The following is a 24974-nucleotide window of genomic DNA, read 5'->3' on the forward strand; positions in this document are numbered from 1 at the left end:
GTTAAAAAGTAAACCAATAAATGAATAAGATAATTTCAGATAGCGGTGAGTTCCATGAAGACACGAAAGAAAATGTAAGACTAGGCCAGGCGTGGTGGCTCACGCCTGTAACGCCAGCATTTTGGGAGGCCGAGGCAGGAGAATCACGAGGTCAGGAGTTCGAGACCAGCCTGGCCAACATGGCAAAACCCCATCTCTACTAAAAAAAAAAATACAAAAAATTAGCTGGGCATGGTGGTGGGCGCCTGTAAGCCCAGCTACTCAGGAGACTGAGGCAGGAGAATCTCTTGAACCCAAGAGGTGAAGATTGCAGTGAGCCCAGATTGCACCACTGCACTCCAGCCCAGGCGACAGTGCAAGACTCTGTCAAAAAAAAAAAAAAAAAGAAAGAAAGAAAGAAAGAGAGAGAGAGAAAAGAAAAGAAAAGAAAACGTAAGACTGAAAGAGCTACTTTTGGGTAGTCAAGAACACCAAGAACCCAGCCAGCAAAAACCTGAAAACTGCAAAGTGGCCAGCGGAGTATTCTACCAGTGGGGACAGCAAGTCCCAAGCTTCCAAGCGGGAAAGCGCTTAGGACATCCTGAAGCTGAAAGAAGGGTCATGCGCTGGAAGGTAACGGCGATAGGAATGCCTGGTGAGAAGCATGGCCCTTCTTCCATGCTTACCGACATGCCACAGAGTGTGACCTGGACAGCTGGAAGCTCTTAGGACATCCTAAAGGTGGAAGAATGGCCATGTTGCTGGAAGCAACGGCGAGAGGGATGCTACATGGACTCTTTCTCAAGCAGTCAGGATGCCAACGCCCTTAGTCCAAGTTCCAAAGCAGAGTCCGTCCTACTCCTCCCCCCACCTCTGGAATTCCACCTTCCTTGTTGCGCCCATCGCTATGGTGACGGGCGCTCTCAGTACACTCTCTCTACAGGCCAGGAAAGAGTTGTGTGTCTTTGGGGTCCCCTCCGCTCCGCCTAGGGGTCCCCGGCCAGGCCGAGAGACCAAGCAGGGACCATGCGCGTGTTGGCACACCCGGCTGAGCGCAGCCAGGACACACGCGTTGGGGCCCCAGCATGGCGCGAGGCAGCTCAGGCCATGGCAAGGACCGCGCACATACTGACCGATCGCTGCGGGCAGGAGGCGGTGACCATGTGGCAGCCCAAGGACAGCGTGCTGGACCCGAACCTGGCCCACCACCTCGGCCGCGCCGCCTACATCCAGCCCTGGCGCTTCCACGTGGAGATGATCAAAGGCGGTGGCACCTTGGAGAAGCCGCCGCCAGGCGAGGGCGTCACGCTGTGGAAGGGCAAGATGAAGCCGCCCGCCTGGTACGCCCGCCTGCCGCTACCCTTGCACCGCAAAGCGCGCGCCCTGCAGACCACCGAGGTGGTGCACGCGCACGCGCGTGGAGCGCGCCTCACCGCCGCCCGCCTCGGCCGCGCACAGCACCAGATTAACGGGCGGGTGCGACAGCTGCTGCGCCAGCGCGAGGTCACCGACCACAGGCTCAGCGAAGTGCGCAAGGGTCTGCTTATTAACCAGCAGAGCGTCAAGCTGCGGGGCTACAGGCCCAAGTCTGAGAAGGTGGGACCCTCCCCCCTCCCCCAACCCCAGCCTAATTGCAAAGACTGAGGCCGCCGCTATGCGGTGTTCAGCCCCGGAGAAACCCTTTCCATACTTTGGGAGGCCGAGGCTGGTTGATCACCTGAGGTCAGGAGTTCGAGACCAGCCTGACCAACATGGTGAAACCCCCGTCTCTACTAAAAATACAAAATTAGCTGGGCCTGGTGGCGCATGCCTGTAATCTCAGCTACTTGGGAGGCTGAGGCAGGAGAATCACTTGAACCCGGGAGGCAGAGGTTGCAGTGAGCCAAGATCGTGCCATTGCACTCCAGCCTGGGCAACAAAAGCAAAACTCCATCTCAAAAAAAAAAAAAAAAAAAAATCTTCCATAGAGAGAACACCGAACTCCGGTGAATAAGGGCACAAGAAGATGAGGTCCGGGTGCAGTAGCTCACGCCTGTAATCCCAGCACTCTGGGAGGCCTAGGTGGGAGGACTGCTTGAGGCCAGGCCTTCCAGGTTGCAGTGAACTATGATGGCACCACTATGCTCCAGCCTGGGTGACAGGTGAGAACCTGTCTCTACCAAAAATTTTAAAAAGTTAGCTGGGTGTGTTGGTGCACACCTGTAATCCCAGCATTTTGGGATGCCGATGCAGGAGGATCACTTGAGGCCAGGAGTTGGAGACCAGCCTGAGCAACATAGTGAGACCCTGTCTCTACAAAAAAAAAAAAAAAAAAAAAAAAAAATTTTAATGGCCCAGCATGGTGGCCTGCAGTTATGGTCCCAGCTACTTGGAGGCTGAGGCAGGAGGATTGCTTAAGCCCAAGAGTTTGAGGCTGCAGTAAGCTATAATCAGGCCAACTGCAAACCAGCCTGGGCAACACAGTGAGATCCCATCTCTCCAAAAATTGGAGGTAAATTAGCCAAGTTTGGTAGGTTGTGCTTGTAATCCCAGCACTTCAGGAGGCCAAGGCAGGAGGATTGCTTAAGGCCAGGAGTTTAAGGCCAACCTGGACAACACAGCAAGACCCTGTCTGCACCAAAGTTTAAAAAAAATAGCCTGGCATGGTGGTGCATGCCTCTAGTCCCAGCTACTTGGGAGGCTGAGGCAGGAGAATTGTTTGAGCTCAGGAGTTCAAGGCTGTAGTGAAATATGATAGGGCCACTACACTTCAGCCTGGGAGATAGTGAGACTCAAAAACAAACAAACAAACAAAAAATGATGGAGACAGGCCCAGGAAGAGATGCCTAAGCCCCCAAGACCCAAAGAGTGAGCCCTGCCCAAGGAGATGAGATCCTCAGCTTCCCTGTCCCAGAGGAGAAAATTATCCAAATCTCCCAGCCAGGGAGAGAGGGTGCAGCCCCTGATTCAGACTCCATGAAAATCTCCCCAAAAAGTAAAACCCACAGCCCTCAGCCCAGGCATAAAATCATCCACCTAGATCCCAGGCCCAGAGGGTAAGACCCTTCCATAGGTGTCAGACCCTCAGTGCCCCAGTCCTAGTGAAAACACACTCCCAACTCCCAGCTGAGGAGAGCAGCTGATACCCTGGTCCCAACCCAGGTGAAACTCCCCCCAGAATGTTAAATAAAACCCAACTCCCCTGGCTTCAGGAAGTGAAAATCCCCACCCCCAGGCCTCATCTGTGGTGAAAGGAATAAGTCCGCCCTACAGAGAGAGACTTCAGACTCCCAACCCTCACACCCAAAGGTTAAGCCCCCATCCGGAGAGAAAGAGTGAGACTTCTAGTACCAGTCCTGGTGAAATCTTCCCCTTAAAGTGAAACCTCAAATCCCCACCCCAAAAGGTACAAAAATTCCTGCCTCCCGGGGGAGAGATGAGACCCCACCCACAGAATGGGATTCCTACCCTCAGCCCCCAGATCCAAATATTAAGACTCCAAAAAGGTAAACCCTCATCATCCCTATGATATGATCCCTCCACCTGTAGCCAGGGAGAGGAGATAAGACCATCACTGAGGAAGGGGTGCCCAGCTCCCAGCCTCAGGGGTTGAGAACAACCCTCCCCCAAGTTGAGACACCTTCATCTCAGCCCCCTGGACTCCTATCTGTAAAAGAGAGATGCCCCCAACCTCAAGCTCCAGAGAGCAAGACCCCCCAGGTGAGAGAGCCCACTGAAAAGTTCAAACTTTCTCAAAGAGTGAGACACCCCACCCAAAGGATGAGAGTACCCCCAACTTCATCCTTCAAACTCAGAGTTTATGAGGCTGGCAAACCCTCTACCACCCCGGAAATAGGAATCTCTTCCCAGCCCTTTCCCAGTGATATGAGAGATTCTCTCCTTGTTTTCTAGGTCCGGGACAAAGCTGACAGTATGCTTACATGGGAGAAAGAGGAGCTGAAAAGCATGAAGAGGAAGATGGAGAGAGATATGGAAAAATCAGAGGTCCTACTCAAGGTTAGGGGTGCCTGTGGACAAGTTACAGGGGCTGGAGGGGGATCCCTGGCTGCCTAATGGACAAACCACAATAGTAATTCCTTCAAGCCACACTGACCAGATATCCATTGCATTTCACTTTGTGAAATGGAAAAAGTGAGGCCATAGGAGATGAAGTTGGGTCTCAGAATAACAATGAACACCCACTCTGTACCAAACCCTGCGCAGTCATTGATTCCACTCCTTAAGGCTGTCCTGTGAGGCAGAAACTATGATTTCCTCAATAGAGATGAGGAAACTGAGACCCAGAGAGAGATGACCTCACCTAATAAGCAAAGCCATCAGTGAAAGCGCTGTGGTTTCAGCCCAGGTGACTAGAGTGTAGCTCTTTGCACTCTAACACGTGCTCCAGCTTCAGCCAGACTTGATCTCTCGCTGCATCCTTCACACTTGCAATGAGAACTTCTTCATGAGGGCACAAATGAAGGGGGAAGAGCAGCCAGACTTCAGGGGGCCTTTGGAACCTGTTAGGGTTCACAGGCAACTTGTGTGCTTTCGAGTCATCCCTTTGATAAATACTAATCTGGTACCTGCTTCCCAGGCACCAGGCTTGGCATCATAGGTAAAGTGGTGACTGAGAAAGAACTAGCCTTGTCCTTGAAGAGTAAACATTCTAAAGGCATTCAAAGAAAATACAGGCTGGGGACTTGTTTTATTTCCTATTGTGAGATTGAACTGTCAAGTCTTATTGTTGTTGAACTTTCCTTGCTTTTATATAGAGATCTCCTCAGCTAGACTACATTTAAAAAAGCATTGGACCTTGAAGGCAGATATAGTACTAAATTGTATTTCACGTAGCAAAGCTCAGTAAGGTTGTGTTGACTGGGGAGTGGGGAGGAGGGGAGAAGAAGGGACAGGCTGGGGGACGAGGGTGTGGACGAGGCAGGAGACTCAGGGGGCTGCTGAAACGCTGTCCGTGGTGCTGAACTGGAATATGGCATCTCTTCTGGCCACTGTCATATTCCTTTAAATCTGATGATTCCTGAAATATCCTTCCAGGAAGTCGGAGGCAGAGAAGGGAGAAGCCCCTGAGGATGGACGTGGGAGCAAAGGGCAATAAAGAGGGAAATGGATCATGCCCATAATCCCAGTACTTTGGGAGGCCAAGGCTGGAGGATTGCTTCTTGAGGCCAGAAGTTCAAGACCAGTCTGAGCAACATAGCAAGGCCTCATCTCTATTTTAAAATAAAATAAAACTAGCCAGGCACAGTTGCACGTACCTGCAGTCCCTATTCAGGAGGCTGAGGGAGGAGGATTGCTTGAATCCAGGAGTTCAAGGCTGCAGTGAGCCATGATCATACCTCTGCACTCCAGTCTGGGTAATAGAGGAAGACCCTGTCTCTGCAAGAGTGAGAGAGAGAGGTGGGAAAGGACAGATATAGATAGAAACAGAGACAGGCTGCTTGGCAGGACCTAGTCTGAATATCGCTGGAGAAAAATACTTACCACCAATCAGATTTGTTTCAACTTAAAATCATGAAGTCAAACCTCAAATTGGCACACAAACCTTTCCCAGATACCTCGCCTTAAGTCTCTAGAAGACTTGCTGACCTGCTGGGCAAGTGATTTCATAACTTCTCTTCCTTTAGTCCTCTCCAGCTCCCTGTTCCTTCCTTGCTCTACAGGGATTTCAATGAAAACCACCAAAGGGAACCTCTCTCATTTTTCCTCTGTCAATCCTATAATTCCACCCTTCCACCCTTCTCCTGCATCATCAACATTTCCTTCTGTCTTGGCTCATTGTCACCAGTGAACAAAGGGAGAGTTATTCTTTCATGGGTACAGATGTGTTAGGATGATGAAAAGTTCTGGAGGTGGATTGCAATCCAGCCTGGAAGACAGAGCAAGATTCTATATAAATGAATGAAGGAAGGAGGGAAGGAACAGAACAGGTAAAATTAATCTCCAAGTCAGCTTACTGGAGGTGATGGTTGTACGAATACACTTAATACCACTAAACTGTACACTTAACAAGGTTAAAATAGCAACGTGTTATGTTATATCTATTTTACTACAATAAAAAGCCCACCTCTCTTGATCTCCATGCCCCTCTAGATACCCATTTCTCTAGTCCACTGCATCTTATCTACATATGTCAACTTGCTCATGTTGACTCCAGGTAGGCTCCTCAGGTAAACTGCATTTGAACAAGCATTGGACCTTGAAGGCAGATACAGTACTAAATTAGATTTCACGTAGCAAAGCTCAGTAAGGATGTGTTGACTGGGGGGTGGGGAGGAGAGCAGAAGAAGGGACAGGCTGAGGGTCGACGGTGTAGACGAGGTAGGAGACTCCAGGGCCGGTGGAACGCTGTCCGTGGTGCTGAACTGGACAGCTGTCCTTTTTTTTTTTTTTTTTTTTTTTGAGTCGGCTCTATTTCCCAGGCTGGAGTGCAGTGGCGTGGCGTGATCTCAGCTCACTGCAACCTCTGCCTCCCGAGTTCAAGCAATTCTCCGACCTCAGCCTCCCGAGCAGCTGGGATTACAGGTGCCTGCCTGTAATCACACCCGGCTAATTTTTGTATTTTTAGTAGAGACGTGGTTTCACCATGTGGGCCAGGCTGGTCTCAAACTCCTGACCTCGTGATCCACCTGCCTCGGCCTCCCAAAGTGCTAGGATTACAGGCATGAGCCACTGTGCCCAGCCTGGACAGCTGTCTTGCTGGTCACTGCATCCCCACCACCTGGCACATCGCCTGGCATCAGTAGGGGTATAATTAATATTTGAATTCATGAACAAAAGACTTTTTAAGTCTACTTTTTAACCAAATGAATAAATCCCAAAGATATCATATTCAGAGAAAGAAGCTGGACATAAAGTGTACACTCTGTAGGATTCCATTTATATGAAGTTTTAGATTCAGCAAGGGTTTTCTTCAAGGGACAGTTAGTAAATGCTTTCAGCCTTGTGTGCTGTGCAGTTTCTGTCACAACTACTCAACTTGGCCAGTGTGCCATGGAAACAACCAGAAATGATATGCATATGAATGGGCATGACTGTGTTTCAATAAAATTTTACTTACAAAAACAGGTCTGCCATCCATAGGATGGAAATTTATCAACTCCTTAAGAACAGGCAAGACTTGGCTGGGTGCAGTGGCTCACCTCTGTTATCCCAGCACTTTGGGAGGCCCAAGCAGGAGAGTTGCTTGAGGCCAGGAGTCTGAGGCCAGGAATTTGAGGCCAGCTTGCACAACATAGCAAGATATCATCTCTACAAAAATGTTTAAAAAATAACTGGGCATGGTTAGCATGCACCTGTAGTCCTAGCTATTTAGGAGGCTGAGCTGAGAGGATCTCTTGAGCCCAGGAGTTTGAGGCCACAGTGAGCCAGGATCATGCCACTGCAATCCAGCCTTGGAGACAGAGCAATATTCTGTAAATGAATGAAGGAAGGAAGGACTAAAACAGGTAAAACTAATCTCCAAGTCAGCTTACTAGAGGGGGTCAGGGAGGGAGAGAGGAAAGGGGAGCCAGAGAAATGTATGGCATGATGGAAATATTTTATATCTTGATGGAGAGTGTTTATAAGGGTGTATATGTGCAAATGACTTGTTTTGATATAACTCTCAAATAATTGCAAATATCAAAGGAATATGACATGCTTCATTTTATTGTGGAGGAAGTAAGATTTCGATGGTGGGATGCTGTCCAGATGAGATACAGCCTGGGGGGAGGGGGGAACACAGAGAATAGCAGTCTCTTAATATGGATCAGAGCAGAGGAAGGGAGACTTCAAGGCTAGAGGTGGGGATGGGATGAGTGCCAGTTGAGAATCAAGGGGGTGACACAGGAAGATCAAGATGTGGGTATAGTGAGTGCCAGCTCCCCATGTTACAGTGGGGAAATGCATGAGACAGGCTGCTTTCTCAGGGTGCCAGAACAGAGCCAGGCACAGAAACCAAGCAATGGACACCCAGCACAGGGAAGCTGTTGCTGTCTCTTACTGCTCCCCTCACCCCACCCCCAAAGAGTCACTGAAGGCTTCTGACCTGGGTAAGGAGGTAGGAGATGTCTGAGCTTCAACTTGGAAATTGCTTCTTCCCAAGAACACCAACAAGAGCTGGAAAGGGGCCAGGTGTGGTGGCTCACACCTGTAATTCCAATACTTTGGGAGACTGAGGCAGGAGGATCACTTGAGCCCAGGCGTTCAAGACGAGCCTGAGCAACATAGCAAGACCCTGTCTCAAAATAAAAGAACAGGAAAGGGTCAAGAATGAAGTGAGGAAGAAAACCAATTTCTCAGAACCAATCCATATCCCAGCACTTTGGGAGGCTGAGGCGGGTGGATCACCTGAGGTCAGAAATTTGAGACCAGCCTGGTCAACATAGCAAAACCCTGTCTGTACTAAAAAATACAAAAATTAGCTGGGTGTGGTGGTACATGACTGTAATCCTAGCTACTCATGAGGCCAAAGCAGGAGAATCCTTTGAACCGGGAGGTGGAGGTTTCAGTGAGCCAAGATAGCACCATTGCATGATCTGTCTGGAAATGAGCAGACTCACTTTTACCTGATTATTATGCACAGTGCCATAAACAGAAGACAACTTTGTGAATAAAAAAGTGATTTTAAGACATTTCTCTAGCTGGGCACAGCAGCTCACACCTGTAATTCCAGCACTTTGAGAGCCCAAGGTGGGTGGATCGCTTGAGCCCAGGAGTTTGAGACCAGCCTGGACAACATAGTAAGACCTCGTCCCTACAAAAATTAGAAGAAAAAAAAATTAGCCAGTGTGGTGGCATGTGTCTGTGTCCCAGCTACTTGGGAGGCTGAGGTGGGAGGATCGCTTGAGCACAGGATGTCCAGGCTGCTGTGAGCTGTGATCATGCCACTGCACTCCAGCCTGGGAGACTGAGTGAGGCCCTATCTCAACATATATACATATATTACTTCCCTGGATTACCTGACATCCAAGTGAACACCCATCACCTGGGAAAAATGTAAGCAGAATTGCCTGACCTTTGACTCTTATCTCCACGTTCCCATACCTTAACACACCTCCCCTTCTCTAAAAGCCACGTTTGAGGGAATATCTATTCAGCACCACCAACTCATCCATGTGTTTATCTGTAATGGCTATTGAGGAAACTGTACTGTTCATGGTTGTTTTTGTTTTTGTTTTGAGACAGGGTCTCACTCTTGCCCAGGCTAGAGTGCAGTGGTGCAATCACGGCTCACTGCAGCATCAACCTCCCAGGCTTAGGTGACCCTCTCACCTCAGCCTCCTGAGTAGCTGGGATTACAGACGTGAATCACCATGCCTTGCTAATTTTTTGCTTTTTTGTAGAGATGGAGTTTCACCATGTGGCCCATGCTGGTCTTGAACTCCTAGGCTCAAGCGGTCCTCCCACCTTGGCCTCCCAAAGTGCTGGAATTACAGGCATGAGCCACCGCACCCAGCCTGAATGCAGTGACTTTTTCACAGTGTGTTCATAGGTCAAAACATCAAGTTGTACACCTTAAATAAATACAATTTTTATTTGTCAATTATACTTCAATAAAGCTGGGAAAATTAAGTGAAAAAGAATATGTTTTAAATGAACTTACTACAAAAAAATGATAAGTATGTGAGAAAATAGATATGTTAATTAGCTTGATAACATCCTTCCACATTGCATACACAAATCAAAGCATCACACTGCATGCCATAAACATATACAATTATTATTTTTCAATTAAAAACAAAAACTTAAGTAAAATAATAAAGTAAACCTTGAGGGGTGGTGTGATGTGAGTCAAAGGAGGAAAAAAAATCATTTTTTCATAAGACGTAGACATGTCTCTCCTAAAAAAGATTTCATGAAAGAAAATATTTATCTGGAACATTGGGGAAATAAGTTAAATCAAAAAATATTTCCAGGCCAGGCACAGTGGCTCATGCCTGCAATCCTAAAACTTTGGGAGGCTGAAGCAGGAAGACTGCTTGAGCCTAGGAGTTTGAGACCAGCCTAGGCAACATAGTGAGACCCTGTCTTTACAAAAAAAAAAATAAATAATACAAATTAACTGTCTCAGGAGGCTGAAGCAAGAGGATCACTTGAGCCCAGGAGGTTGAGGCTGCAGTGAGTTATGATTGCACCACTGCACTACAACCTGTGCAACAGAGTGAGACTGTGTCTCAAAAGAAAAAAAAATATATATATATATATGTATGTATATATATCCATAAGTAAAAACCTTTTCCAGTATCAAAAAAAAATTAGGCACACTGCCTCACGCCTGTAATTCCAACATTTTGGAAGGTCAAAGCAGGAGGATAGCTTGAAGCCAGGAGTTCAAGACCAGCCTAGACAACATAGTCAGGCCCCTTCTCTACAAAAAGTTTTAAAAATAGCAGGGCATGGTGCTTTACTCCTGTAGTCCCATCTACTCAGGAGGCTTAGGCAGAAGGATTACTTGAGCCCAGGATGTTGAGGCTCTCGTGAGCTGTGGTGGCACCACTGCATTCCAGCCTGGATGACAGAGCAAGATTTTGTCTCAAAAAAAAAAAAAAAAAAAAAAAAATGAGAGGGTCAGTTTCCGTTTAGAGGTAGAAATGCTTTACAGCCTATAAGGCTCAAGCCTGCAGCAGAGAAATCACTTTCATCCACTTCTCTCAACCTCCCAGTTCTCACTCTGCCTTCTCCTCCTCCCCTCCCCACCCAGACCCTGGCCTCCTGCCGAGACACCCTGAACTTCTGCTTCAAGGAGCGGCTCCAAGCCGTGGACCTCATGAACCAGCCTCTGGACAAGGTTCTGGAGCAGGCCGGACGCCACTCATGGGTGAACCTCTCCCGGGCCCCCACCCCACGCACACAAGGTCAGAAAACGCCTCCTCCAGACCCTGTGGGCACCTATACCCCAGGTAGGAGTCCACTGTACTGGGTCGTATTGGTGCCCACCCAGATCCCCTTGACTGTCAGTGCAGCCCCTTGCCCACTTAGCTGTCCCTTTCCTGGGAAATAGCCCTAGAGTCAATGGGAGGACTGAAAGCCTATCTTGCTGAGCACACATTGTCACTTGGCTTTTCCCCCTGCGCTCTCCTGCCCGCACTCGCCGAGGACTCAGTCATTCACAGGCTCTGCTTTTTTTTTTTTTTCTTTTTTTTTTTTCTTTGAGATGGAGTCGCTCTGTCACCCAGGCTGGAGTGCAATGGCCTGGTCTCAGCTCACTGCAACCTCCGCCTCCCAGGTTCAAGCGATTCTCCTGCCTCGGCCTCCTGAGCAGCTGGGATTACAGGCGCCTGCCACCACGCCCGGCTAATTTTTGTATTTTTAGTAGAGGTGGAGGTTTCACCATGTTGGCCAGGCTGGTCTCGAACTCCTGACCTCAGGTGATCCACCTGCCTCAGCCTCCCAAAGTGCTGGGATTACAGGTTACAGGCTCTGCTTCTAAGGAAACCAACCCAAGACGCTGCTTACACTACCCCCGCGCCCCCTGGACTTTCACCCAGTCCCTCAATAAAACCCCCTCGCCCAGGGCCCACCACCACCTGAGAATAGAGAGAGGGACAGGGGCTCTGGGAACGGAGGACTTGGCACCCCCACGCGCATCCTGGGCATTTGCAGCGTGCGCCTTGGCGCTAAACGAAGCCAAGCGGTTGTTGGTCGAGTCCAAGAACACCTTGGTGGAAATGGCAAAGAACGAGGTGGACGTCCGGGAGCAACAGCTGCAGATAAGCGACCGCGTGTGTGCCTCGCTGGCGCAGAAGGCGAGCGAGACCTTGGAGCTGAAGGTGAGCGCATTACCTGCTGCTGCGGGCCAGAGTGGGACAGGGGAGGAGACTGGGACTGGGAGCCAGCGTGATCCCCCTGCGCTTCCCTGCCCCAGGAAAGATTAAATATGACGTTAGGACTGATGAGGGGAACTATCCTCCGGTGTACGAAATATAACCAAGAGTTCTACACCACCCACGGTCTCATTAAGGTACGGTTCGGGGTGAGAGCCTTCGGGGGTGGAGGCAGGGGTGCCGGTGGGTGGAGGCTGGGTTTCAATGCGCTTGCACACCGCACCCCACCAGGGTCCTCTGTCAAAAGTTCACCTAGAGACCGCAGAAAAGCTGGACAGACCCCTGGTTCGCATGTACCAGAGACACGTGGGCACCCAACTCCCAGAGGCTGCGCGCCTCGCACAGGTAAACCCCCTCCCCCATACCCCTCTAGGCGCAGCCCCGCCAATGGTAAGGCTCCTTCCTCAAGCACATCTGGACCAGGTATGATCCCCCGCTCACCCAAGTCGGCCTGTCCTTCAACTCCTGCCACGAAGTGGGGAGGCGGGGGCTTCAGTACCCACACCTGGCTCAAATAAGTCCCCTCAACCCCTGTCCTCCCCCCTCACACACACCCTCCCTGTCCAGCTCTGGCCTTAGTCTCTCTAACCTGTAAAATGAGGAGCACGTCAGCACCCACTTCAAATGGTGGTGGTGAGGACAGATGAGTTCATGCATGAAAGGCGTGTAGCATGGCACCTGCATAGAATACCCTTAAAGCAGCCGAGCTGTTATTATTAACTATTATTATTATTATTTGAGACAGAGTCTCGCTCTGTCACCCAGGCTGGAGTGCAGTGGCGCAATCTTGGCTCACTGCAACCTTCGCCTCCCGGGTTCAAGCGATTCTCCTGCCTCGGCCTCCTGAGTAGCTGGGATTACAGGTGCGTGCCACCACATCCGGCTACTTTTTGTATTTTTAGTAGAGACAGAGTTCTGCTATGTTGGCCAGGCTGGTCTTGAACTCCTGACCTCAAGTGATCCGCCCGCCTCGGCCTCCCAAAGTGCTGGGATTACAGGTGTGAGCCACCGCGTCCGGCCCTGAGCTGTTATTATTAAGCACCCTTCCTAAGGAGGATCCTTCCTACACATCTTGACTAGATGCATTCCCCTCCCTCAGCCTGCCCTGTCGCGGTTTTTTTTTTTTTTTTTTTTTTCCAGGCACACCTGGCCCACTCAGATGTGTTCCCCTCCTCAGCTGTGTTCCTTACACACACACCTGGCGCAGGTGTGCCTGCCCACCCCGGGTAGCTCCCTGCCATCTGCTCTGGCTCACGGGTCTGCTCTGCTCCCTCTCCAGGGCACCGACAAGCTGCAGCGCCACATCACGTACCTGGAAAAGAACCTGGACGAGCTGCTTGCCACGCACAAGAACCTCACCTGGGGCCTCAACTGCAAGAACATCGGGCATGAGGTGGACAACAACGTGGTGCGCCTGCGCCTGCGCCAGCGGCAACCGCACGTGTGCTACGAGCAGGCGCAGCGCCTGGTTAAGGACTGGGACCCGCCCACGCCGCCGCCGCGCCGCAAGAGCAGCGCGGAACCCTAGTGACCCCAGCGTCCCCCGCCCCAGCCGGCTGGTTGGATGCTGGCTGGGACCTCGGAGAACAGGCACAGCCCCATGGCCCTCCCCCTCCCCTGACGCACCCTCCCTCCAAGCACCCTCTAGGAGAATTATAATTAAAAATAACAATAATTATCATGTATTAGGCACCTACTGTATGTCAACCACTTACCCTAGGACACGTTATAAGCAGCATATCCTGGTAGTTAATAGGATGGATTTGGGTGCCAGATGGCTGGGATTTAAATTCCAGCTTCCCAGTTTCAAGCTGTGTATCGTTGGACAAGTCACTGTCGCTCTCTGGCCCTGGTCTCTCCAACCTGTAAAATGAGGAGCATGACAGCATCCACTTCAAATGGTGGTTGTAGGCGGGGCGCGGTGGCTCACACCTGTAATCCCAGCACTTTGGGAGGCTGAAGCAGGTGGATCACCCGAGGTCAGGAGTTCGAGACCAGCCTGGCCAACATGGTGAAACCCCGTCTCTACTAAAAATACAAAAATTAGCTGGCCCTTGTGGTGCGCACCTGTAATCCCAGCTACTAGGGAAGCTGAGACAGGAGAATCGCTTGAACCCAGGAGGCGGAGGTTGCAGTGAGCTGAGATCAAGCCACTGCACTCCAGCCTGGGTGACAAGAGCGAGACTCCGCCTCAAAAAAAAAAAAATGGTGGCTGTGAGGACAGATGAGTTCATGCATGAAAGCCCTATAGTATGGTGGCTGCATAGTATATCCTCAAGGCACCTGAGCTGTTATTATTGGCATCTCCATTTTACAGTTGAGGAAACAGGCACAGACAGGCTGTGCAGCTTGCCCAGGGTCACACAGGAAGTAGCAAAGCTGGAATTTTCATTCCAGACTCAAGAGCCTGCACTCTAAGTGGAACTTCTAGGAGCTCTGCTCTGTCCTACCCCATGTGGTGTCTGGTCCTCAGCCCAGCACTGAGAATAAAGCAGTGAGCAGGGCTGATGTGGTCCCCACCCTCAGGGAGGTCACAGGTTGATCCGGTGCAGCTAACGTCATCCATCTGGGTGTGGCTCTGGTTCAGGTCCTTCTGGTTTTCCAGTAGCCTCGTGGACACTCCGCCATCGCAGGACCCCTCACACTGAGCTGTGATTCTTACCTGCTCTTCCCAGGAAGATCCAGGGTGTTGCACACATACAGAAGGAATGTGCATTACAGCCACAGGTATCTCCTAAGCAACTGCTCTGTGTCAGAGGCTGTGTGAGGTGCCAGGGATACAGCAAGGATGTGTCCCTCCGTCGTGGAGCTCACAGTATATATGCTGAGAATGGCCCTCACAAATGTTGGTATCCTTTCGGACCTAAGCACCAACATTCGGCAGAGAAGAAAATGAAGCTCATTTTTCTTCTCATTTTCCCAGGGTTACACAGCCAGAGATGGGTAAAGCAAGATTTGAACCTGTCATGCTCCACATCTCAAGCAGGGACCAGGATCCGAATGAGTCCCCAAAACAAGAGAATGGAGATTGGGTCAATTATGGCCATTGGACAGAAAAATGCATGGGCAAAAAAGAGAGCCATCTGCCCAGGATGACAGAGCTGGGTAGGAGTTCAGCTGGGGCTCGGCTCCATTGGTCCGACTCAGAAGCACTGTGTGTCACAGCCAGCTCCCTTATGTCAAGACGGACTCTACAGCTTGGGGGTTACAGGCCCCCAGTCTCCCTGTGGCTCAGACTCCCACATAAACTGTTCTTCTTCAAGTACTTCTTCCCAGTACCAATCAGGACATCAACAAGAAACAGCACACTCTATTTGAAAGAAGTTTAAGGGCCGGGTGCAGTGGCTCACACCTGTAATCCCAGTGCTTAGGGAGGCTGAGGCGGGTAGATCATTTGAGGTCAGAAGTTCAAGACCAGTCTGGCCAACATGGTGAAACTCTGCCTCTACTAAAAATACAAAAATTAGCCAGGCATGGTAGCGGAAGCCTGTAGTCCCAGCTACTCAGGAAGGCTGAGGCAGGAGAATCGCTTGAATCCCAGAGGTAGAGGTTGTAGTGAGCTGAGATCGCTCCACTGCACTCCAGCCTGGGTGACAGAGTGAGACTCTGTCTCGAAAAAAAAAAAAAAGAGAGAGAGAGAAAGAAGTTTAAGAAAGAGACCACAGTTGATCCTCATTATCCCCAAATTTACTTGCTAATTCACTTACCGAAATTTATTTGTCACTTCAAAATCAGTACTTGTAGTGCTTTCACGATCATTTATTTACAGGCATGCACAGAGCCTTGAAAACATTTTTAGCCACCTGATGTGCACACTGCCCCTCTGCGGTCAAACAAGGTGATGCTGCCTTTTTGCACCAGCTCTCTTACCGTAAACAAGTGTCCTTGTTGCAGCCTATTTAGCATCTCTCTCTCTCTCTCTCTTTTTTTTTTTTTTTTTTGGTGCATTTTTGTGCATTTTGTTGGTGGTTTTTGCTGTTTAAAATGACTTCCAGGGGTTAGTGCTGAAGTGCTGTCTGCTGTCCCTGAGCACAGGAAGGCTGAAATGTGTCTTAGGGGAAAAATACATGTGTTAGATAAGCTTCATTCAGGCATGCATTATAGTGCTGTGGTCGTGACCTCCATGAGCATGAATTCATCACATATACTAAATAAGGTGTCTTTTTTTTTTTTTTTTTTTTTTTTTTTTTTGAGACAGAGTCTCACTCTTTTTGCCCAGGCTGGAGTACAGTGGTGCAATTTTGGCTCATTGCAACCTCCGCCTCCTGTGTTCAAACGGTTCTCCTGCCTCCGCTTCCCGAGTAGCTGGAATTACAGACACACACCACCACACCCAGCTAATTTTTGTATTTTTAGTAGAGACAGGGTTTCACTATGTTGGCCAGGCTGCTCTCGAACTTCCAACCTCAAGTGAACTTCCGACCACCCTCCTTGGCCTCCCAAAGTGCTGGAATTACAGGCATGAGCCACCGCCCCCGGCCAAATACGGTCTCTTTAAATAGAAACACCTAAAACAAGGTTATGTCTTGATTCATTGACAAAAGGGCTATGACCACAGGCTCACAGAAACCTAATCCTGTATTTCCCCATGAGCCATGATTCAGTGTTCACTGATTCAGTGTGCGTGGTGGCTTTATGGACCATTACCGTAAATAACGGAAATTAACTGTGTTTGCAAAGGTGTGGGCAGCTAGTAGGGAAACCTCAAAGGATAGCTAGCATAATATCCACATGCCAGTGATTGTGGGGAGCCTTTTCCACCTGTGGGTCTGAAGGGAAAGGGCTGTTAGCAGATGGGAGCATGGAACTCTGTGATGCTGCAGTGTAGATGCTGGGAAATGCCCCTACCCACCTCTCTGTCCATTGGCCAGTGTCCCCTATGGGCCGAACCACCCTGCTGACTTTTGACCTTCATGCAGGTCCTTCCCGGAGCTGGGAATTATCCCTTTACCCTCACCTTTGCCCATCCTGATGCCCAGAAATCTTGCATAGGAGGCAAATGCTCCCCTTGCAAGCAATGTCTTGCCCTGGGGTTTGCAGCCTGCCACCCTCACCTTGCTGTCACCGCCCCAGTTTGTGATCTCAGCTCACACAATGTCCCCAAACAGCATTTGCACAATTCCCCCCATTGCCTCAGAGCTGAGATTTCAGCTGCTGCCCCAGATGTGAGTCCTGTGCACCCAGCAAGCTTCTCCATGACATCATGAGGTAGGTGTCATCATCCCAACCTTAGAGATGAAGAAATAGGCTCAAAGCAGTACAAAATGTATAGATGCCACCACCCAGCAAGTAAGGGGCTAAGTGTGGGCTGTAAAAACTGTAGGCAGGGCAGGCGTGGTGGCTCATGCCTGTAATCCCAGCACTTTGGGAGGCTGAGGCAGGCGGATCATTTGAGGTCAGGAGTTCAAGACCAGCCTGGCCAGCACGGTGAAACCCTGTCTTTACTTTAAAAAATGCAAAAATTAGCTGCATATGCTGGCACACGCCTGTAATCCCAACTACTCAGCAGGCTAAGGCGGGCTTGAACCCAGGAGGCAGAGGTTGCAGTGAGCCGAGATCACACCACTGCACTCCAGCATGGCCAACAGAGCAAGATTCTGTCTCAAAAAAAAAAAAAACAAACTGTAGGGAGTCCCCTTACCCCCGAAAAGTCCTCGGCTGGACACAGTGGCTCACACCTGTAATCTCAGCACTTTGGGAGGCTGAGGTGGAAGGATTGCTTGAGCCCAAAAGGTTCAGACAAGCCTGGGAAACACAGTGAGACCTTCATCTCTACAAAAAATGTTTACAAAATTAGCTGGGCATGGTGGCCCATGCCTATAGTCCCAGCTACTTGGGAGGCTGAGGCAAGAAGATTGCTTGAGCCCAGGAGTCTGAGGCTGCAGTGAGCTGTGATCACACCACTGCACTCCAGCCTGGGTGACAGAGCAAGATCCTATCTACAAAAAAAAAAAAACAGTCCTCCCATGCCCCTCAAACAATGATCAGGTATCACCTGCATGAGAACACCTACGTGCACCAGGTTCCGGGGTCACACTCCAGACCTACGGAATCAGAATCTCAGAAGGCAAAGCACAAAAATCCGCATTGCTCACGAGCTTTCTAGGAGGTTCCAGTGCACACCAATGCTTGAAATGCATTGCCTGCTGTTGCCGGTTTCCCAGGGCTGACTTCTGCATTGGGCATAGTAAACACTAATGAGAGAGCCCATAAAAATATTTTTATTGTAATTTCTTTCTTCTTTTTTTTTCTTTTTTGAGACAGAGTCTCGCTCTGTCGCCCAGGCTGGAGTGCAGCGGTGCAATCTCGGCTCATTGCAACCTCCACCTCCCAGGTTCAAGTGATTCTCCTGCCTCAGCCTCCCGAGTAACTGGGATTACAGGCGCCCACCACCATGTCCAGCTAATTTTTTGTATTTTAAGTAGAGACAGGGTTTCACCATGTTGATCAGGCTGGTTTCAAACTCCTGACTTCAAGTGATCTGCCCACCTCAGCCTCTCAAAGTGCTGGGATTACAGGCGTGAGCCACTGTGCCCGACCTGTACTTTCTTTTTAAATCAGAAGAAAAATACGAATATAATAATAAATATATGACATATTGCATTGTATGTTATTTATGTGATACACAATTTATATTCATCTCTATACCAATATTGGGGTGTTTCCCCCTTTTGGGGGGTTTTGGGGGGTTTTTCAGACAGGATCTCACTCTGACACCCAGCCTGGAGTGCAGTGGCATAACCATAGCTCACTGCAGCTTCAAACTCCTGAGCTCAAGTGAGCCTCCTGTCTCGGCCTCCTGAGTAGCTGGGACTACAGGTGCATGCCCCCACATCTGGCTAATTTTTGTATTTTTTTGTAGAGATGGGGTCTTTCTCTGTTGCCTAGGCTGGTCTCGAACTCCTGGCTTCAAGTGATCCTCCCACCTTGGCCTCCCAGAGTGCTGAGATTAGAAGTGTGAGCCACTGCACCCTGCCTTTTCAATTTTTTTTGCATTGTGGTAAACTACACATAACAAAATTTACCCTCTTAACCATTTTTAAATGTTCAGTTCAGCAGCATTAAGTACATTCACAGTACCGTGCAACCTTCACCACCACCCATCTCCAGAACTCTTTAAATCTTGCAAAACAGAAAGTCTATACCCTTTAAACAATAAACACTCCTTTCCTCCTCATCTCCCAACCCCTGGCAACCACTGATACCACAGATACCACTTTCTGTATATGACTTTGACTATTCTAGGTACCTCATATAAGCTACATCAATAAAGTTTTATTTATTTATTTATTTGATGGAAGAAGGAACTCACAAAGGTAAATGTGCCTCAGGCCCATAAAACCCAAAACGTGGCCCTACAACTTCCCCTTAAAATATTGGGCACATTCCTCTCATTCATGTGTTTATTTTACTTATTTATTTATTTTTTATTCTTTGAGACAGATTATTCACTCTTGTTGCCCAGGCTGGAGTGCAATGGCACAATCTCCGCTCACTGCAACCTCTGCCTCCTGGGTTCAAGCGATTCTCCTGCCTCAGCCTCCAGAATAGCCGGGATTACAGGTACGCACCACCACACCCAGCTAATTTTTGTGTTTTTGTTAGAGACAGGGTTTCGCCGTGTTAAGTCAGGCTGGTCTCGAATTCCTGATATCAGGTGATCCGCCCTCCTAAGCCTCCCAAAATGCTGGAATTACAGGTGTGAGCCACCGTTCCCGGCCGACACTGGGTAAATGTTTAAGTGAATACATGAACAAATAAACAGATAAAGTTTGCAGAGTGTTACTGTGTGCATTGCCTTATTTAATTTTCCACTTTAGACCCGGAATGTTCCCTTCGTAATCATCCAGCTCACCATGCTTTGCTGTCTTCCTTATTCTCTTTCCAGTTTTCCTGGAAAGTGAGAAACTGACATGGGAAGCAAGCAGCACAGCATCCGCTGTGGGAGAGATGCAGACCTGGGCTTGACCCTTTAGAGCTGTGTTACCTTGGGCAACTTGCTCAACCTCTCTGACCCTCTGTTTTCGTGACCTATAAAACTGTGGATGAGCGGGGCACAGTGGCTCAGTGAGCCTGTAATCCCAGCACTTTGGGAGGACAAGGCAGGTGGATCACCTGAGGTCAGGAGTTTGAGACCAGCCTGGCCAACATGGTGAAACCCCATCTCTACTAAAAATACAAAAGTAGCCAGGTGTGGTGGCAGGCACCTGTAATCTCAGCTACTCAGGAGGCTGAGGCAGGAGGATCGTTTGAACCTGGGAGGTGGAGGTTACAGTGAGTGGAGATTGCACCACTGCACTCGAGCCTGGGCGACAGAGCGAGACTCTGTCTCAAAAAAAATAAATAAGTAAGATAAAATAAATAAATAAATAAATAAATAAATAAAACTGGATGATAAAAGTACCTCTCTCATCAAGTTGCTGGGAGGATCCATTAAGACAATGGGGTTTTGCATAGTATTCCATGGTGTATATGTGCCACATTTTCTTAATCCAGTCTATCATTGTTGGACATTTGGGTTGGTTCCAAGTCTTTGCTATTGTGAATAGTGCCACAATAAGCATACGTGTTCATGTGTCTTTACAGCAGCATGATTTATAATCCTTTACATGGATAAAGCTGGAAACTATTATTCTCAGCAAACTATCGCAAGGACAAAGAACCAAACACTGCATGTTCTCACTCATAGGTGGGAATTGAACAATGAGAACACATGGACACAGGAAGGAGAACATCACACACCGGGGCCTGTTGTGGGGTTGGGGGAGCGGGGAGGGATAGCATTTGGAGATATACCTAATGTTAAATGACGAGTTACTGGGTGCAGCACACCAACATGGCACATGTACACATATGTAACTAACCTGCACGTTGTGCACATGTACCCTAAAACTTCAAGTATAATAATAAAAAAAAAGACAATGGGGTTTTTCATTTAGTTCAGGGCCTGGCATGGGGGGAGGTCTCCACACATGGTTTATGATCTTTTTGTTTATCAAAATGACATTCACATAAAATGAGTCATCTTAAAGTTAGTGGCATTTGGTGAATTTACAATTGTTGTGCAACCAACGCCTCTATCTAGTTCCAAGGTATTTACATCCCCCCAAAAAGGAGACCCTGTGCCCATCACCAGTCACTCCTTATTTCACTCTAAGAAAGACCTTACTGCTTCTAACCATGGAGGCCATGCTTTGCAAAGTAGTGAGTTCCCTGGCCAAGAAGCAATCAAGCACGGGCTATAATTTTTCAGGGAGCCTCACACAGGACTAAAACAGTGGGTTTTTTGTTTTGTTTTGTTTTGTTTTTTTGAGACAGAGTCTCACTCTGTCACCCAAGCTGGGGTGCAGTGGTGTGATCTCAGTTCACTGCAACCTCCGCCTCCCAGGTTCAAGCGATTCTCCTGCCTCAGCCTCCTGAGTAGCTGGGATTACAGGCATGCGCCACCATGCCCAGCTAATTTTTATATTTTTAGTAGAGACAGGGTTTCACCATGTTGACCAGGGTGGTCTCGAACTCCTGACCTCAAGTGATTCTCCTGCCTTGGCCTCCCAAGGTGCTGGGATTACAGGTACTGGCCTAAAATAGTGTTTCTTGACCAGGCGATTCTCCCACTACTTTTGGGGACATTTGGCAATGTCTGGAGACATTTTTGGTTGTCACAACTGGGGATGGAGTATCTTGCTGGCATCTATTGGGTAGAGGCCAGGGATCCTCCAAAATATCCCACAGTGGATAGGGCAGCTTCCTGCCATGACAAAGAAGTCCTCAGTTGAAAATATCCATTGTATCATGGTTGAGAAACCCCACACCAAACTAAGATAACTCAGAATCATCTTCAAAGTCAAAAACTCTTGAACAAAGCCTGGAAGTAGAGACAGCAGCATATTGGGATTCATTATTTCAGTGCATTCTTCTTGCCATCTATAGGGACACTCCAAGGTCTCATCACCAAATATTTCTTCCACCTAAAACTCTAGGATATCTGGGGGAATAAGCAGCTCTCTCCATCAAGTCCAAATGTGTTGTGATATGGTTTGGCTGTGTCCCCACCCAAATCTCATCTTGCTTTGTAGCTCCCACACTTCCCATGTGTCATGGGAGGGAGATCTTACACGGTGGCAGGTAAGATGATTAATTTGCTATAGCTTCCACATTGTATTCCAAAATAACTGTCCCAGCATCCCTCCTCATGCCTGTGGTCAGCAGGGAGAAGGAAGGAGGAAGGAAGAAGGAAAAGACATGTTCCTCCCCTTTAAGGGCATGACCTGGAAGTTGTACACACAACTTCTGTTCACTTCCTATTGTCCAGTACTTAGTCACATGGCTACCTCTAGTTGCAAAGGAGCCTGGGAGACATAATCTTTAGCTTGGTGGCCATATGCCAAACTCATATTTATATAACTCTGCCACTAGATGCAGTATGGATTTGGGGGAAACTTGAGGTTTTCGTGACACTCTTCATCCATCAACAAAGAATACTTGAGGCTGCAGACTTGAGGAAATGCTTGAAAGATGGAATGAAGAGTTGAGTGATCTACGGATCAGGTTGACCATGAATGAAGTAGGGACAAGTCTTTCAGTCCCAACAAAGTATTTAGTTCACGGAATTCTGCAGAGGATGGTGACGCACTTCCTAGAACCTAGAAATGGGAAAGGGTCCAATCACCTCATTTTACAAATGAAGCTGCTGGAACCCAGAAAGGAGAAGCAATTTCATTTAGGTCTTTCACTGAGTTTGTAGCAGCTCAGGGCTAAAATTGAGGTCCCCGACTCCATTCTCAGTGCTCTCTTCACAACTCCATTCATCCTCTAGAGCTGTAGACTGAGAAAGCAAACCATGAGGCTTGTGGCTTTGACATGAAGGAAGCAGGACACTGCTAGATCCTTGAGGAGGCATATCTTGGCTAAGGATAGGCTGAGAGGGCGTGGAGAATCCACTGAGACCCGTTGTGGTTATGGAACTATATTCTGGCCAACTAAATGAGAGTAGAAGGGATATGTGAAATATTCCAGCAATTCTTTTAAGGGAAAGGAGCATGCTTCTTTCCCCTTCCCCTTTCCTTTTTCTTCCCAACTGGAACATAGGATGTGATGATAGGAGCTAAAGCATCCACTTTGGGTCACATGGTAAAGATGCATGTTCAGGGAAGCAGAGCAACAAAATAGAAAAAGTTTGGCTCCCTGGTGATTACTGAGCCTCCATTCCAGCTCTGGGCTATCTATCTGTATTTCTGCATGAAAGAAAAAAATATAATTCTATTTCTTAAGTCAGCTACATATATGTGTGTGTGTATATATATATGCGTATATATATGTATATATTTTTTCAGACAGAGTCTCACTCCGTCACCCAGGCTGGTGTGCGGTGGCACGATTTCAGCTCATGCAACCTCTGCCTCCCAAGTTCAAGCGATTCTCCTGCCTCAGCCTCCCAAATAGCTAGGATTACAGGTGCCCGCCACCACACCCAGCTATTTTTTGTAGTTTTAGTAGAGATGGGGTTTCGCCATATTGGCCAGGCTGGTCTCAAACTCCTGACTCCACGTGATCCACCCGCCTTGGCCTCCCAAAGTGCTGGGATTACAGGCGTGAGCCACCGCACCTGGCCCAGTTATTTATATTCTATAAGACTTCCAAACTTATAAGTAATATATGGGGTCGGGAGGGGGCGGATTATTTCTTTCAGTTCCCACATTGTGTTAGTAGAAGTCCAGGGTCCCCTTTGCCTCTCCACCTCCAGAGGCATAACCATGGACCACTAAGCAGCTCTCTCCTCCCACCTTCCCCAGTTCATCACTGGAGTCACCTACTGACCTAACCATGTCCCTGCAAAGCATTGTATCTCTGTTTGGTAAGACCCAAAAGGGGGTTTAATGATCCCTGTTGTTTGTTTGTTTGAGATGCAGTCTTGCTCTGTCGCCAGGCTGGAGTGCAGTGGCACGATCTCGGCTCACTGCAACCTCTGCCTCCCAGGTTCAAGCGATTCTCCTGCCTCAGTCTCCTGAGTAGCTGGGACTAGAGGCGTGCGCCACCACATCCAGCTAATTTTTGTATTTTTGGTAGAGACAGGGTTTCACCATGTTGGTCAGGCTGGTCTTGAACTCCTGACCTTGTGATCTGCCTGCCTCGACCTCCCAAAGTGCTCGGATTACAGGCGTGAGCCACCGTGCCCGGCCAATGATCCTTGTTTTACAGGGTAAGTTCTGAGTGCCAGAGGGGGCTAGGAAGAGCAGAGCCATCTTGCTCTGAAAAGCCCCTGCATACTTGTCCAGCCTCACATCTCCTCCCTCTGTGCTGCAGGAAGTATTAGAGAATGTGGATTCTGGAGTCAGCTATTGGTTCAAATTGTGATGCGGGTGATTATTAATTGAGAGACCTTGGCCAAACTATTTAAACTCTCTGTGCCTCAGTTTCCCCCATATATATTTGTTATAATAAAGATTCTTATCTTGCAGGGCTGTGAGAATTAAATGAGATAATGTTCCTTAAAGTGCTCACTATAGCGCCTAGCAGACAGCGAGTGAGTCCTCCATCAACAGAGAGGACAAATATTGACCTGAGTCATTAAAAGGATCAAAGGAGGGCCAGGCACGGTGGTTCATGCCTGTAATCCCAGCACTTTGGGAGGCTGAGGTGGGTGAATAACGAGGTCAGTAGTTCAAGACCAGCCTGGCCAAAATGGTGACACCCTGTCTCTACTAAAATTACAAAAATTAGCCAGGCATGGTGGTGCACGCCTGTATGCCTGTAGTCCCAGCTACTCAGGAGGCAGAAGTAAGAAAATCACTTGAACTCAGGAGGCAGAGGTTGCAGTGAGCCGAGATGGCACCACTGCACGCCAGCCTGGGTGAAGGACCAAGACTCCATCTCAAAAAAAAAAAAAAAAAGGATCAAAAGAAGGAGGACCAGGTGTGACTGCTGCATAAAATGAAGGAGATCTTACCCAGTGGAAGTGAAAGCAGGTCAGGGACGTCCCTAAGAAAGCTGGCATTAAAGCTGACATCTGAAGTATGAATGGACATCAGTCAGGTAAAAAAGAGAGAGTGGGCAAGAGTCAGGAAAGCATAACAGCCTGTGCAATGGTCCTGGGGCAGGCGGGAAAGCATGTGATGTGTTTGGGAAGCTGAAGATATTTTTAAGATGGTGGTGGATGAGGCTGGAGAAGTGGCTAGAGGCTCAATGTTGCAA

At 48.7% G+C, this 24974-nt stretch overlaps 1 protein-coding gene across 1 annotated transcript; it reads left to right on the forward strand.

Moving 5' to 3' along the window:
• The first annotated feature begins 671 nt into the window (after positions 1–671).
• TEKTL1 (tektin like 1) lies at positions 672–13468 on the forward strand. Its single transcript, XM_054463042.2, has 7 exons — positions 672–1575; positions 3871–3975; positions 10661–10859; positions 11563–11729; positions 11825–11920; positions 12015–12128; positions 13063–13468. Exons 1-7 carry the CDS (start codon positions 1006–1008, stop codon positions 13309–13311), a joined length of 1500 nt encoding a protein of 499 aa, XP_054319017.2. The 5' UTR covers positions 672–1005; the 3' UTR covers positions 13312–13468.
• The last annotated feature ends 11506 nt before the right edge of the window (positions 13469–24974 follow it).

Source organism: Pongo pygmaeus, chromosome 20 (assembly GCF_028885625.2).
Source record: "Pongo pygmaeus isolate AG05252 chromosome 20, NHGRI_mPonPyg2-v2.0_pri, whole genome shotgun sequence".
Taxonomy (NCBI): domain Eukaryota; kingdom Metazoa; phylum Chordata; class Mammalia; order Primates; family Hominidae; genus Pongo; species Pongo pygmaeus.

What these genes read in the sequence shown, in the direction of transcription:
- TEKTL1 (XM_054463042.2), top strand. Translation starts at nt 1,006, where the DNA reads ATGCGCGTGTTGGCACACCCGGCTGAGCGCAGCCAGGACACACGCGTT. An exon ending in ACAGGCCCAAGTCTGAGAAG is followed by an intron (nt 1,576 to 3,870) that starts GTGGGACCCTCC and finishes CTTGTTTTCTAG; the next exon opens with GTCCGGGACAAAGCTGACAG. An exon ending in TGTGGGCACCTATACCCCAG is followed by an intron (nt 10,860 to 11,562) that starts GTAGGAGTCCAC and finishes GGGCATTTGCAG; the next exon opens with CGTGCGCCTTGGCGCTAAAC.